A 14,789-nucleotide genomic window follows, 5' to 3' on the forward strand; every position below is an offset into this window, starting at 1 on the left:
TCTTAGTGCTTGACTTTAACAGAGTTGGTAGAGTTTCAAAGAGTTCCTTACGCTTAAGGATGATGAGTGCCTTAGATTGTCGACGTAGTGTGCAAAATCTTGCACGTAGGTTAGTGAAACGTAGTTTTAGCTTTGGCTTTTCTCCTAGCAGTCTTTTTTTTTTTTCTTTAATAGATGCTTGACTTCACTGTCGATCCACAGGGGAGAGCAGCACCTTTTGATCGTCTTCGATGGAATGTATTCTGAAGCAGCAGCTAAAAAGATATCACTCCAGCATTGCCAATCTGAGTCAATGTCGATATTAGATGTCGGTGATGGCGAAAGATCAGCGAATGTTAAAGAAGCAGAGAGACTGTCCCAGTCAACGTTTTTATAGTCAAAAACAGTTCTTGAATCACGTGAAGAAATAGTCGCGTGTGTTGTGAGGTCGAAGAACAATAGGGAATGATCAGTGAAGATACCCATTGTTCCAGGTTCAATGCATGTTATGTTTGAAACCATCTCTGGGGAGCTGACAAAAATGAGATCTGAAATGTTATCTTGTCTTGTTGGATGCATATTTAATTGCTGTAAAAAAAAAAAAAAAAAAAGTCAAAAAAGTCAGTTCATGAAAATCCAAAGAACCAGAAGAGATATTCCTCCCAATAGATGTTGAAATAAAATCAGAGTTCCAAGTTAAGTCAGGAAAATTAAAGTCACCAGTAATCAGTATTTTATCGTACTTTGAAGTGAGTTCGAGTAGCAAAGTAAACAGTGACAGCCATTCATTAAGATCACAATTCGGAGGCCGGTAGCAAACGCAGAGAAGACAGTTTTTAGATTTAAAACATTCAAGTTCAATAGCAACGATCTCCAAATGGTTAGACCAGTCCCCTAAAATGATTCTATTAAAAATTAAGGTATCCTTTAGGGCTAAAAGTACACCTCCTCCTCGCTTATCAGCCGCGTGATCTTTTCGAATTATGTTCTATCCAGTTGGAATGATTTCAATGTCAGAGATACTGTCGTTAAGCCATGATTCAGAGGCTGTCCACACGGCAACGTATTCAGGTGAATCTGATAAAATTGTTTCGGCCTGGCGTCCACACGGCACCGGTGTTTTGGGTGCCCCAAAACGATATTTTTTGAGAACGGGTTCCAGAGTGGAAAAATCTGGCAACGGCGCCATTGCGAAGTCGTCTGAATGAGTAGAACGGATTTGTTTATGATGATGTCACAACCACATGACTAGAACAAGCAGCACTCTCGCTGTTTTGTATGAACCACTGCATTGCATTCACTTTTGTATACAGCTTTTCTTTTAAATAAACAAGTAACTGAACCACTTCTTGAATTTCTTTTTTTTTATTGGATAAGACTGCTTTTCAAAATGTTCACACAATATAAAAAGATATATAGGGCGGCACGGTGGTGTAGTGGTTAGCGCTGTCGCCTCACAGCAAGAAGGTCCGGGTTCGAGCCCCGTGGCCGACGAGGGCCTTTCTGTGCGGAGTTTGCATGTTCTCCCTGTGTCCGCGTGGGTTTCCTCCGGGTGCTCTGGTTTCCCCCACAGTCCAAAGACATGCAGGTTAGGTTAACTGGTGACTCTAAATTGACCGTAGGTGTGAATGTGAGTGAGAATGGTTCTGTCTGTGTCAGCCCTGTGATGACCTGGCGACTTGTCCAGGGTGTACCCCACCTTTCACCCATAGTCAGCTGGGATAGGCTCCAGCTTGCCTGCAACCCTGAAACAGGATAAAGCGGCTAGAGATAATGAGATGAGAAATTATATAAAAATGCTTTTCAAAATGTTCACACACAATAAGAATGTTATATAAAACTATGGACACTAATAAAACTAATTTGTACACACAGAAGGCACGATTTCCTCGTGTAGTCGAAGCCGCCATCTTGTGTGTTTTCACGCTGGGTAGAAGGGGTTTATGCGCATGCATCCTACTTCTATTGTTCTGGTGTCTCCGATGGGACCGTCTTACAGCGCACCTAGAGGTGTGGCATGTGTATTGCACAGTTTTCAGCAAGCGTTGCATTGCCATATGTACCTGATATTTTACTGATCCATTGCCCATGTGGACGCGATATTTTTTTAAAATAAAATCTCCTTGCCGTTGTGTGGATGTAGCCTCAGTGATGGCAATGATGTCCAGCTCTTCTGCATAAAGGGCAATTCCATGTAAATGTCAACCTCACCATGCAAAAATAAAGCAACATGTAATACATCAAAACCACTCCCAGAGATATCACCTAGGCCTGTATTTTACAGATGTGAAGTTGAACCAATTTGTAACCAACCTAATGTCACTGTCAGTCTCTTATAATGTAAAACCCAAGCTAAAATCAACTTTGATCATGTACAATTCTATATTATTGCCACAAGCCACAGAAATGTATGCTAAAATCCACAAAACAGTAAAACAATAGCCATTCTAAATATTAAGAACTCTGATAGTTTTAGCTGATATTTAGAGAGTTTTTCAAAGGGTTATGGTGGTTAAATTGCTGATTTTCTAAACGTATGCCATATCTATTTCAGACGCGTCACATCCATAACGGAATTTCGTCACATCCATAACGCTGACTTTTCCTTCCAAAACTCTGCATGAAATACAAAATATTTTAAACAAAGATTTTTTAATATTCACCTTGGACCCCTCTATCAAATGGATATCTCCATTTCGACATTAGGTTTACAATTTCACAGAGTTTGATAAAAATGTACAGTCACCCAAGAAAAGTGATACTTTTGTCACGTCCATAACGCATCTTTTATTGGCACTTTCTGGCATGCCCTAGATGTACTATGGGAATTGTTCTTGTTCTATCACTTCTCCAGTATGGTACAGCCTTAAAATATGCAACACCTGTTTAAATACTGGGAGACAATAAAACATGCACTGGGTCATTTGTTGCCATTTTGAGTTCAAGTGTCACGTCCATAACGCTGGAATTGCTCTAAACCAGATCTTGAAAGGCTTTCAGATTGCTGATTTGAGTCCCATCAGATGACTTATTTAGGCTGCGAAGACTCTGAGCGTTAAATGACAAGCAGCGAAAATTTGATGCGACAATAACGTTCCTGGGTGTTGTATCTGAAGCTTGTCTTGGACATGAAACAAATTTGCTAGCCATAAGTAGGAAAATTACGTTAAAAACCATAAAAATATTAGAGACACAAAAGCACACAAACACATCCAGGACATGAACGTGCATGTAACCCGGCGAGGCTCTAGCTTTCTTAGCAGCAGCCTGGAAATTTGACAGGGAAGTTCGGAACATTTCTAGGGACACCATGAGGTGGTCCTTCTTCCGTTTCCACTCGGCTCTACGACAGACCTGCCTGAGGAGGCGGGTAGACTCATCAAGCCACTGTTGGGATTTAAAATTGGGACGTCTGAATTTAAGAGGAGCCACAGTGTCTAAGATGGCAACACAGGAGGTATTGAAAAGGAGCATTAACTCCTCTGGACTGGAGAGGTGCTGATGTGCAGTGGAAATAGAGGTGGTAATGTCATTTATTAAATAACATCGAGAGAACTTCTTTGCAGTGAAAGAGTTAATATGACGGGAGTAGTGACCAGAAGATCTGGTTGTAAACAGGTGGTGAAATAATTTTATGCTGAACACAATAGGCATATGATCGGAGATAGATGCATCCTCGATGCACGTGGAATCAATGGAAAACCCACAGGATAAAATGAGATCCAAAGTGTGGCCATGAACATGGGTTAGCTGATTGATGTGTTGGATAAGGCCAAAAGAATCCAATAAGGAACAGAACTCACTAACCATCATTAGCACACTAACTGTGAAAAAAAGTCAAATACAAGTGTTAGCGTGTTAACTGTTAAACGCTGTCAAACCTTAGCGTTAGCGCTAATTTAAAAACGCCGTCAAAAATGAGCGTCAGCATGCTAACTTAACAAAAACTGAAAGACCAGCATTAGCATGCTAACATTTAACAAAAACACTCAAACACTAATGTTAGCGCACTAACTTAACAAAAATGCTGTCAAACACGAGCATTAGTGCACTAACATTTAATAAAAACGCTCTCAAACTCTAGTGTTAGCACGCTAACTGTTAACAAAAACCCTGTGAAAAATAAGTGTTAGGATGGTAACTTTTAACAAAAATGTTAGTGCACTAACTTAACAAAAACGCTGTCAAACTAACGTTGGCGTGCTGATTTGTCACAAATGAGCTTTACCGCACTAACTTAACAAAAATGCTGTCAAACTCTAGCATTAGTGTGCTGTTAAAAACGCTGTCAAACGCTAGCATTAGTGTGCTAACGTTTAACACAAACGCTGTCAAACTCTAGTGTTAGCACGCTAACTTAACAAAAACCCTGTGAAAAAAGCGTTAGGACGCTAACTTTCAACAAAAGCGCTTTCAAAAATGAGCATCAGCGTGTTAACAAAAATGATGTCAAACTCTAGCATCAACACAGTAACTGTTAAAAAAAAAGCTGTCAGAAACGAGCGTCAGCACACTAACTTAACAAAAACCACCAAACTCTAACATTAGCATGGTAACTATTCATAAAAAACGCTTTCAAAAACGAGCATCAGCGGATTTAACGTTAACAAAAACACTGTCACACTTTAACGTTTGCTAAAGTGCGCTAACTTAACAAAAACCATCAAACATTAGCATTAGTGCGCTAACGTTGAACAAAAACATTCACAAACTGTTAACGCACTAAACAAAAATGCTGTCAAACTCCAGTGTTAGTGCGCTAACTTCACAAAAACGCTTTCAAACTCTAGGCTTAGCATGCTAACTTAAACTCACTTTCAAAAATGAGCATCAGCGGGCTAATTGTTAACAAAAATGCTGCCAAGCACGAGTGTTAGCGTGCTATTAACAAAAACGCTTTCAAAGATGAGCATCAGCATGCTAACTGTAAATAAAAATGCTGTCAAACTGAAACATTAATGCACAAACTTGACAAAAAACACTGTCAAACTCTAGCGTTAGTCTGCTAAATGTTAAAACAAGTCAAACAAGTGTCAGCGCACTAACTTAACAAGAACTGTCAAACAATAATATTAGTGCACTAACGTTGAACAAAAATGCTGTCAAACTTAAACATTAGAACGCTAACTGTTAAAATGCTGTCAAACTCGACCGTTAGCATGCTAATGTTTAACAAAAACACTTTTTCAAACGCTAGCATTAGTGTGCTAACTTAACAAAAATGTTAAGAAACTCTAGCATTAGCATGCTAACTGTGAATAAAAACACTTTCAAAAAACGAGCATCAGCATGCTAACTGTAAACAAACACGCTGTCAAACTAACGTTAGCACGCTGTGAACAAAAATGAGCATCAGTGCGCTAACTGAACAAATGAGCATCTTCACAAAAACGCTATCAAACTCACGTTAGCATGCTTACTGAACAAAAATGTTGTCAATCTCCAGTGTTAATCTGCTAACTTAACAAAAACACTTTCAAACACGAATGTTAGTGCGCTAACTTAACAAAAATGGTTTAAAAAACAATTGGCGCTCCAACTGTGAACAAAAATGCTGTGAAACTTTAACGTTAGTGTGCTAACTTAAAACACTGTCAAACATGATAATGCGTTAACTGTTAACAAAATGCTGTCAAACTCTAGTGCGAGCACGCTAACTGTTAACAAACACTTCCAAACACTAGCGTTAGCACACCGTTAGAAAAATGCTTTCAATCACTAGCGTTAGCATGCTAACTTAACAAAAACACTGTCAAACTAGCATTAGTTTGCTAACTGTTCACAGTGTGGGTGCAGTCAGTTAATTATTGATATTAAGTGATCAATCTCGTTAAATCAGTCATTAAATTTTGAAGGTTAATAATTAAAATGAATCAATCCCATTGAATCATTTACTTTGACTCACTTGAAGTGAATCATACCATAGAATCAGTCTCATTTAGTGAATCGTTCAATGAATCGTTTAGTGAATCATTCAATGAATCATTTGGTGAATCATACCATTAATCCTGGATAAATTACCAAACAGCTAGATTATGGTATATTTCCAAATTATGATCACTTACCATATTACATAACATATTCACCCTTTTTGAATTCTTTGAGAAGATTGGGGACTTCAGATATTGTTGTTCACACAAACAGTTTGTTTAATAAATGAATTTATTATACAAAGATAAAAAGATAAAATAATAAATCAATATATACAAGCGGTGAGGTGTGTGTGTGGATGTGTGTAGGACTTGACCATGTGTTTAGCCTCGTGTAGCTAACTACACGTGGTGGAGGCCTAGCTTGTTGGTAGCTAAACAAAAGAATGTTATCCAAGTAGAACAATAGGTTAGCTCTGTTGCTAATCTTTACTCGTGTGTGTGTGTGTGTGTGTGGGTAGGACTTGACCATGTGTTTAGCCTCGTGTAGCTAACTACATGTGGTGGAGGCCTAGATTAGCCTTGTGTTGCTAGTGTGTTTGCTAAAGTGTGTTTGTTAGGCCTGGTGTGGCCTACTGAGCATGTGTTGCTAAAGACAAAGGGAAACTGTAGCTAACCCACTAGCTCATAACCATACTGAATCCACTGAAATCTTAATGAGGTCAAGATGTATAATAATGAAATTATAATGTTAGTAAGAATAAAAGAGAGAAGCATGTGCAGCCTATCTATTAAACAATTGAAAATAGAACCAAAATAAATCAACACGCTGCGGGTCTAACAGTGTAACAGATAAACCTGGGTTTAAATTCACGCTATTCCAAATAAAAGCAAATTCCTAAGACTATCTTAATTATGCCCAAATGCCAAAATCTTACTTAATCCTGCCTTTAGCAAGATATGAAGAACTATTCGCCGGTGTAGCTTCAGGCCTCGCCGTGGGAGCACGTGAGCCGCTCGTGATGGAGGCGGAGAAAACTTTCTGGTCCAGCGGAGCACTTGGGTGGTTCCCGTGGAAAGCAGAGGATTCTTGGTCCGAACCTCAGCGTTCGTGAGGAAAAGTCTCTGATCAGAATAAGATGCACAGCGCTTTTGAGTTAAAAAGGATTCAATCGCTTCTTAACTTTTAACTGCCTGGGCTGCAGTCGTGACGTCACTTCTAATGCAAGTAAACCGGTTATAACTCAGGTTGAGTTTAAAGATCGCGCGACTCTAGAGTTTACCTTTGCCAAGGGTAAGAAAATCGCGCTGAGTGATGGATCTTGCAAGAAAGAAGACGTCTTTTTGGGTGGAGAGCGCCTCTTTATACGTCCAGATTCATCGGAAGCCAGACGTGAGAGACAAAGATGGTGGAGCTTCCGCTTGGATTTGTGTGTGCATGGCAGACTGACGTAGGTGATCCCGCCCACGTGTGATGTAGGTCACATGGAAGTTGCCTGGGAATTGTAGTTCTGACACAAGATGGCGGCATGATACCTACAACAGAAACGCTTTAAAGGCATTAAAATAAACTGTACAGCACTTTAAAAGGGGAAATGTCTTTCTAACATTCACCAGAAAAAGTAAAATATTTCTTTTGATTCTCACCATTTAATAGATGATTAAATCTGTGAGGTGAAAATTCATTCAGGTTTAAATACAGGAGAGATGATCAGTGGGGCTGTGTTTTTACCTCCATCATTATCACAAGGATTGAAGAATGGATAGAGTTTCTGAGTGAAAGACTGACCAGTGAAAGAGTAGATATGAGATCTGGACTTCACATCATAAAAGGAGACCAGACCCTCATCATAATCCACAAACACCCCCACCGTCTCCAGCTTCTTTCTCAGTGGGAGGTGGACAGGGGGATCAGCATAAGCCCAGTACTCATTCTCATCATCCAGTTCCACAGTCCAGACTCCATACTGAGGTTCCAGTGTAATGCTCCCCTTCCTGTTAATGTTCTCTCTCACAACTCCTAATCTCCACTTAGTTTTCCCTCTGACCTGCACCTCATAATAAAATCTCCCTGAGGAGAAACTCTGCTTTCCCACAACACAGAGATACCAATCAAACCTCTGTGGTGTATCAGTGAGTTTCTGCTCCTGGTCTCCATCTGTCACTTGTTTTCCATCAGCAGACAGGATGAGTTCAGGATGAGCTGTATCAGGATCCAGAGTCACATCCACTGAGAGAAACACACAGTGTGTGATGTGAGTTTGCAGGTAAAAAAGATTAAATCATCATCCAGTGGCTCAGATTCATTCGGATTTATGAGGGGATTTGTAGAAGATTAAATAATTCAACATTTTTAAATGATCTCTTGTAAAAAGAGAACTTGTCCACACTGTTCCAAATGTCTGTCGTTTTCACAGCATTTTTACTGAATAATGAACAAATGCTGACTGTCGAACCTGTAGACAGCATGTTGCTGTAGATGTGAAAAGCATCATGGTCTAAACTCTCTGCTGGGTGAATTCCACACTCAATAGATTTTTCCTGTGAAATACAACACCGTCATTTTGAGAGGGATTTTTTTAGCCGGATCTTTTTCACCTGCTTTTCTCCAGACAGTTTTGTTGTCAGAGTTTACTGACGAGATTCCACAATTTCTTCAGCCTTTGACTTCAGTAAGGTCACTGAGCTCATTATTTTACTATTGTATGGTAATTGATCAGTTTTCAGGCTCCCTGTGTGTGCAAGTTTAAAAGCGCACTGGGAGAGAGAAGGAGAGAGACACACCTTCATTAACTTGTAGGCGAGTGTGTACAATATTCCCAAAATAAACTATTTACACACAGCATTGTGAGAGATTTTATTATCTGGAGGCATTTAGTTGATGACGTCATCAGTTTGGTATCGGAGTAACATTACTGGATAAAAGCTAAAGTGGAATCGTGTGTGTCACTGAGCTCTGTGTAAAATCTGGAGGGCTCAGAGCCCATCCCCTGCTGTAGAGACGAGTGAAGCCACCTGGCCGCCATCTTACCGCTCACATCGCGTGTATTTGGTTTATGTGTTAAAGCGTCGTATCCGATCAAATTTGCCCCAAGAAAAGTATCTCCTTACTTTTTCCTCTTTCATTCCCTCCTCTTATTTTCTCCACTTTATCCCCCCATTCCTTACAGATCTTTATCGCACTCCGCTTCACTGTTATTGTTTTTTCCCTTTTCCAGTTCAGTCTGATTTTTTTGAACAGCTCTTTTACTCCTATAATTATTTTTATGGAGATTATTTCAGTTTCTCTTATACAGTGGATCTTTCTCTTTCGTATATTTCTTCTTCCTTTCTATCTATCTAGAGCAGCGGCTACAATTATCGGCAGTCCATAATTATCGACACCTTTTCAGATTTACCAATAAACAATTTTACAAAGCTGAGTTTCAGTTATAAGTTATTATTGGTTAATTAATCAACTGGAAGACCCGCCTCACCCTTTGATCTTGTCACAGCTCGTTACCTGAGATGGATTTTTTTTTTTTAGCACTATCAGCAATTTGAGGAAAACCCGGGCGTTATCATTGCAGGTAAGCATGGTGGAAAGATCATGGACATGTTTTTACTGATCAAATTCACCGATATTTCATGATCTTGTTGAAACCTACTTTGTTTCTGACTCTTTCATTTGACAGTCGCCATTTTTTATCTAAACGCGCATTTGAGTGTCACGTGATGTCGATAATAGTGATCACTTTCACCGGTGTCCACCATTATCGACACCCTGTGGAATTAAGGGACATTTACAACTGTTATGGATCGATCTTTGTGTAACTTTGTTGAAGTAGATGAAGTACTTAAAAAAAAATATAAAAGTGCTGTGACTTATAATACATTCATTTTTTTCTGATTGATAACAGAATGGAATGTTTATTGAGTATTTGGAATCCAACTGCAAGAAATAGAATTGGAGTAGAATTAAATTCCTAACATATAAAAAAGTACATGCTTGAAATCGCTGGTTACGTATGTAACCGTGGTTCTACGACTGGTGGAAGACCGTCAGATGGCGTATTTTACTGTGTGAATCCCCTTGCGCTAGCCGCATCTATGCCGAGAACTTGTATCAAAGTTGTCACCTCGTGACCAATGACGTGGCCCAAGTGAATAAATAGCTGTGCCCACGTCACTCGTTGCCTGGCGCCTTTCTCGCCAGAACTAGAGGCCTGAGTGACCCACATATCTGGCAGTCTTCCACCAGTCGTAGAACCACGGTTACATACGTAACCAGCGTTCTACTTCCTTGTCTTCAGACCGCCAGATGGCGTATTTTACTGTGTGGAAGACTAATTTACAAGTTGTCACGAGGGCCTATGCAACTGTATGGAGTCAATTACTCCCAGGTCCAAGATGGAAATGAACACACAACACCAGTTCTTGCTCATTCCAATTCATTAACTTTTCCATCCAGAAACATTAACGAAGGTGGAGACTTAAACTCATGGCCATGATGAACTGGAACAGCTGCCATCTGCAGCTTAAGTTGAGTGAACTGATGGAGCAGTATTTAATACTGCCTGAACAGAAGAAGTGGAAGCAACATTAATTCTATAAAACCTGGAGAACGTGCAAGGCAACATCCAAGTTGCTGCAGAACATATGTCCACCAAACTCACACCCCGCAAGGCTGCCCAAGATGTGGAAACGGCCCTAGTAGAGTGGCATTTAACTGAAAGTGGCACGTCACGACCTGTGGAGGAGTATGCATGTGTTATAGTGTCTATAATCCAATTAGAGAGCCTGTCTTTAGACAGGGCTCTTCCCTTACATTTATTACTGAAGCATACAAACAACTGATCAGTAGTACGCCAGGCCGACGTAGCTGTGACATAAAAATTGAGTGCTCTAACAGGGCAAAGATCCATGTTCAGCGCTGTTTCAGAAGTAGTGAAAGCAGACACCGTAAAAGGTCTGTCTACAAAATCAGAGCCCAAGACCTTAGGCAGAAACGTGGGGTTTGGCCACAGGGTCACATGTGAGAGGTCTGGCCCCCACTGAATACACTGTGGGCTGACAGATAAGGCATGTAACTCCCCTACCCTTTTTGCAGAGGCTATTGCAATGAGGAATGCTGTTTTCATTGATAGCCACTTTGTCAGTCTCCTCCAGGGGTTCATAGGGAGAATTGCATAGACTGTTCAGTACAATGTTAAGGTCCCACTGAGGGACAAAACATTTACGAGGTGGATTAAGGTGCTTTGCACCCTTCAAGAAGGTTACAACCAAGTTATGTGCGCCGACTGGCGTCCCATCAATTTTACCTCTGTAAGCTGACATCATTGCCACATACCCCCGCAGAGTGGATACTGAACGACCGGTCTCCAAAAGACCTTGAAGGAACTCCAAAACGTTGTTCAAAGAACAATTCAGTGGGTCGAGATTACGTTTTAAGCACCATGCTGAGAAGTACTTCCACCTACTGCTGTTCAGCGAGCGTGTAGATGGGGCACGAGCATTTAAAATAGTGTCCCTGACCCCTTGTGAACAGTCCAGTAGGATGGGTGTGCTCCCAAGGGCCAAACCCACAGTTTCAGTCTCTGAGGGTGGTCGTGCCACAGCTGTGCATTTAGGTGTGTCAACAGGTCTGCCCTGACAGGAAGAGGGCAGGGTGGTCCTGTCAGCAGTGCCTGAAGGAGGTAAAACCAGGGACTGTGGACACGGTAAGGAGCTATCAGAAGGACTGGCTGATTGGTCATTCGAATTCGCTGGAGTGTCTGCCACAGCAATGGAAATGGAGGGAATGCATAAAGCTTTTGATTGGGCCACTGGTGGGCTAGCGCATCTTGCCCCAAGGAGCCTATTTCGTCCTGCAGAGCAAACCAACTTGGGCAGTGGGTTGTGGCTCTGGTGGCAGACAGATCCACCTCTGCCTTCCCATATGTGTTCCAGATCATCTGAACCACTTCTGGGTTCAAACGCCACTCTCCCAGGAGAGGCCTGCCCCGAGACAGGGCGTCTGCCACCTGATTCTTCTTCCCGGGCACATGAATTGCTCTCAATGAAAGCAGGTGCACATTCGCCCATATCCATATCTTCCTGGTGAGGTTGTTCAGTGTCTGGGACCTCAGTCCTCCCTGGTGGTTGATATGATAAACTGTCGATGTGTTGTCCGTTTGTACAAGGACATGTTTGTGTTCCAACTGTTTTTGGAAGTGTTGCAATGTCAGCCAGACAGCCTGCAGTTCCAAGTAATTGATATGGTAGGCTCGCAGTTCATCCTGCCAAACACCATGCACTCCTTTGTGATTCCACACTCCTCCCCAGCCATGTTGGCTGGCATCTGTTGTGGTGATTTCCCTTTTTGCTGGAGGGGGTCTCAGAGGTACACCGTTGTGAAGGAAAGATCTGTCTCCACTGGTGCAAGGAAGCAGCCCCCTTGGGTGTGATTTTCACCAGCACACTCTTCTGCGTTTGTGCTGAAAGCCTTTTTGTCCTTAACCAACATTGGAAAGGTCGGAGATGCAATCTCCCCAACTGGACTAGCGGTGTAGCTGCAGCCAACATGCCTGCAAGGCGTAGCAGTAGACTGTAGCGAACAGTCTGATGTGACCTGACACGCATCACCAGCCCCATTATATTGTGCATTCTTCCTTGAGTCAAGCATGCTTGTTGGGTGATTGAGTTTAAGTGGATACCTATGTAGTCGATGGACTGCATGGGTTGCAATGAACTTTTCTCGAAGTTCACGGAGAGACCAAAAGCTGAAATGTGGCCGAGCAGTCTCTGAGTGTGCACTTTGGCTTGATCTGGTGACCGAGCACAGAGAAGCCAGTCGTCTAGATAAGGAAGGACGCGCATGCCCTGTCTGAGAAGTGGAGCAAGAGCCTCGCGCATGCACTTTGTGAAGACCCGAGGGGCCAGAGATGGACCAAAAGGCAGCACCTTGAACTGGAATGAGCGGCCTTCGAAGTGGAAACGGAGGAAAAGACGATGTTGTGGTGCAATGGGCACATGGAAAATATGCATCCTTTAAATCGGCCGTGACGAACCAGTCTCCTGGCTCTATTGAGTGGAGTATATCTGATGTTCGCAACATGCGGAACGGCAGCTGCTTTAGGCATGTGTTTAAACGGCATAGGTCCAATATTGGCCGAAGTCCGCCGTCCTTTTTGGGCACGACAAAGTAAGTGGAGAAAACGCCCTTTTGTGTCTTGGGGTCTATCTCCTCGATTGCATTTTTTTCTCAAAGTGATTGTATTTCTGAGTGTAGAACTGAACGTAGCTCTGGGCTTGCGACCTGTGTGGCGCGTAGCCCAGAGTTCAGGGGAGGTCAGCGGCGAAACTGAAGGCGATAACCATTCGTGAGGGTTTCTATTACCCATGGGTTTGGTGTTGAGACCCCAATGCTCCAGTTGTTGAGGAGTGAAACGTTTTGCTGCCGGCCGTACACCCTCAGTCTCGCACCTGAGTGTAGCGTGTAGGTTTGGGGGGGCGACTGTGGGAGTCCGCCCTGACCTAGGAAAGGAGGGAGTGGGACTGCCACATGCATTGCGCTGAGTAAGGCTGTGTTCTGCCTGCCTCCGTTGTGGCTGTTGAAAAGTAGGCGCTGAGTGTCGGCGATAAGTGGAATTGCCACGAAACGCAGGTTGTGGCAGTGACTGTGGCCTCTTGAAGGCAACACGTGGCTTTACGTGTTGGGAGCATGTTTCAGAGGCAAGTTGGTGTCGATTTAAGGCTTCCTGTGCAGCTGGGCCAGACAGTTGTCCCGGGGCCAGAGGCAGTTGCCGCAGAACATTTCTGGCCGCATCTGGAAGAGGGGACTGTGCCACCCAAATCTGTCTGCGGGCTTGGAGCAGCAGGCCCATGGATTTGCCACATTGTTTAGCCAGAGCTCCAATGCCCTGGAGTGCTGTGTCGACCAATTCAGATGTAGCTACATCAGGGGAAGGCTGTATTGTAGTCTGTAGAGCGAGAAGGACATGAGCCATGGTGTTCAGAACGCATCCCATCGTTGCTTGTGTGTTGTATGCCTGGCACACCAGGTTGTCTGTGCGTCTGCATTCCGGGCTAGGGCATCGCGGATCTGTGCGGAGGGCCTCATCAGGTGAGACAACCAGGGCAACCACAGCTGGTTCCACTGGTGGCATAGGCCCCAGACCAGCAGCGCTCAGGTCCGCCATTGCTGCCAGCAGCCTAGTTGGCCTGTCTATCCTGCTGGTATTTGCCTCTTTCAGGGCCTCTGTGAACATCTTTACAAAGTCATCACATGGCGGAATAGCCAGGTCGTTGCTCTGTATGGGCAATCGACAGAGACGGTTGGTCTGAACCATGGCTCTGGAAAGAGGTTCAATGTTGAGCTTCGCCAAGGCCATCCGAATGGCTCCTGATAAGGTAGCGTTTACTCCAGAGTGATCAGCTCCATCCTCTGACTCTCTGCCACTCTCTGTAGTAGAGGAGTCAAAGACTGTGATATCCTCTGGCAGTGAAAAATCACCTGTGTCCATAGGAAACAGGCTATCCGTGGCTGCAAGAGAAAGAACATCTTCTCTGCCTAATGAAGTGCAGGGGTCAGGTTGTGAGGCCGGTAGAGGGGCTTCATCACTTGAATGTGAGTTAGGCTGTGATACATACTGAGACTGCATGCTCATGAGCAACTCTTATTTGTGTCACACTGTCGGACAACTCATCCACTCTACGTGTCAAAACGTGGGAGCGCTTGGGCTTTTTGGCTTTCTTTGATGCATCACGTTCTGCTGTGCGTTTAGCAGTATTTATGCACTTCTGAGTGGGTGTGGAGGAGAGGAGACAATCTACCTTACCCTCAAGACCAGCCAAGCGTGCCTGTCGCTGTTGCACAGAGAGCAAGCTGCAATGTATACATGAAGGATCTGATGAAGCCTCTTTGAGGTGTTCAATCCCTAGACAGGAAGGACAGCTGTCATGGGGGTCATTCACATCCAT

The 14,789-nt window shown here is 43.1% G+C and overlaps 1 protein-coding gene across 4 annotated transcripts in view; it reads right to left on the reverse strand.

Annotated features, from left to right (window-relative positions):
- Nucleotides 1-6,104: 6,104 nt before the first annotated feature.
- The window catches only part of LOC132870071 (butyrophilin subfamily 1 member A1-like), a 138,757-nt gene continuing 130,072 nt past the window's right edge, over nt 6,105-14,789 (reverse strand). For 2 of the 4 annotated variants that reach the window (XM_060903878.1, XM_060903654.1), the window contains one exon: nt 6,105-8,079. In XM_060903878.1, the coding sequence (XP_060759861.1) occupies nt 7,532-8,079 (548 nt within the window). In that variant the 3' untranslated portion in view covers nt 6,105-7,531. The remainder of the gene's footprint in view (nt 8,080-14,789) is intronic. The other 2 variants (XM_060903794.1, XM_060903729.1) reach the window with 2 other exon arrangements.

The sequence above is a fragment of the Neoarius graeffei genome, chromosome 1 (assembly GCF_027579695.1).
Source record: "Neoarius graeffei isolate fNeoGra1 chromosome 1, fNeoGra1.pri, whole genome shotgun sequence".
Taxonomy (NCBI): Eukaryota; Metazoa; Chordata; class Actinopteri; order Siluriformes; family Ariidae; genus Neoarius; species Neoarius graeffei.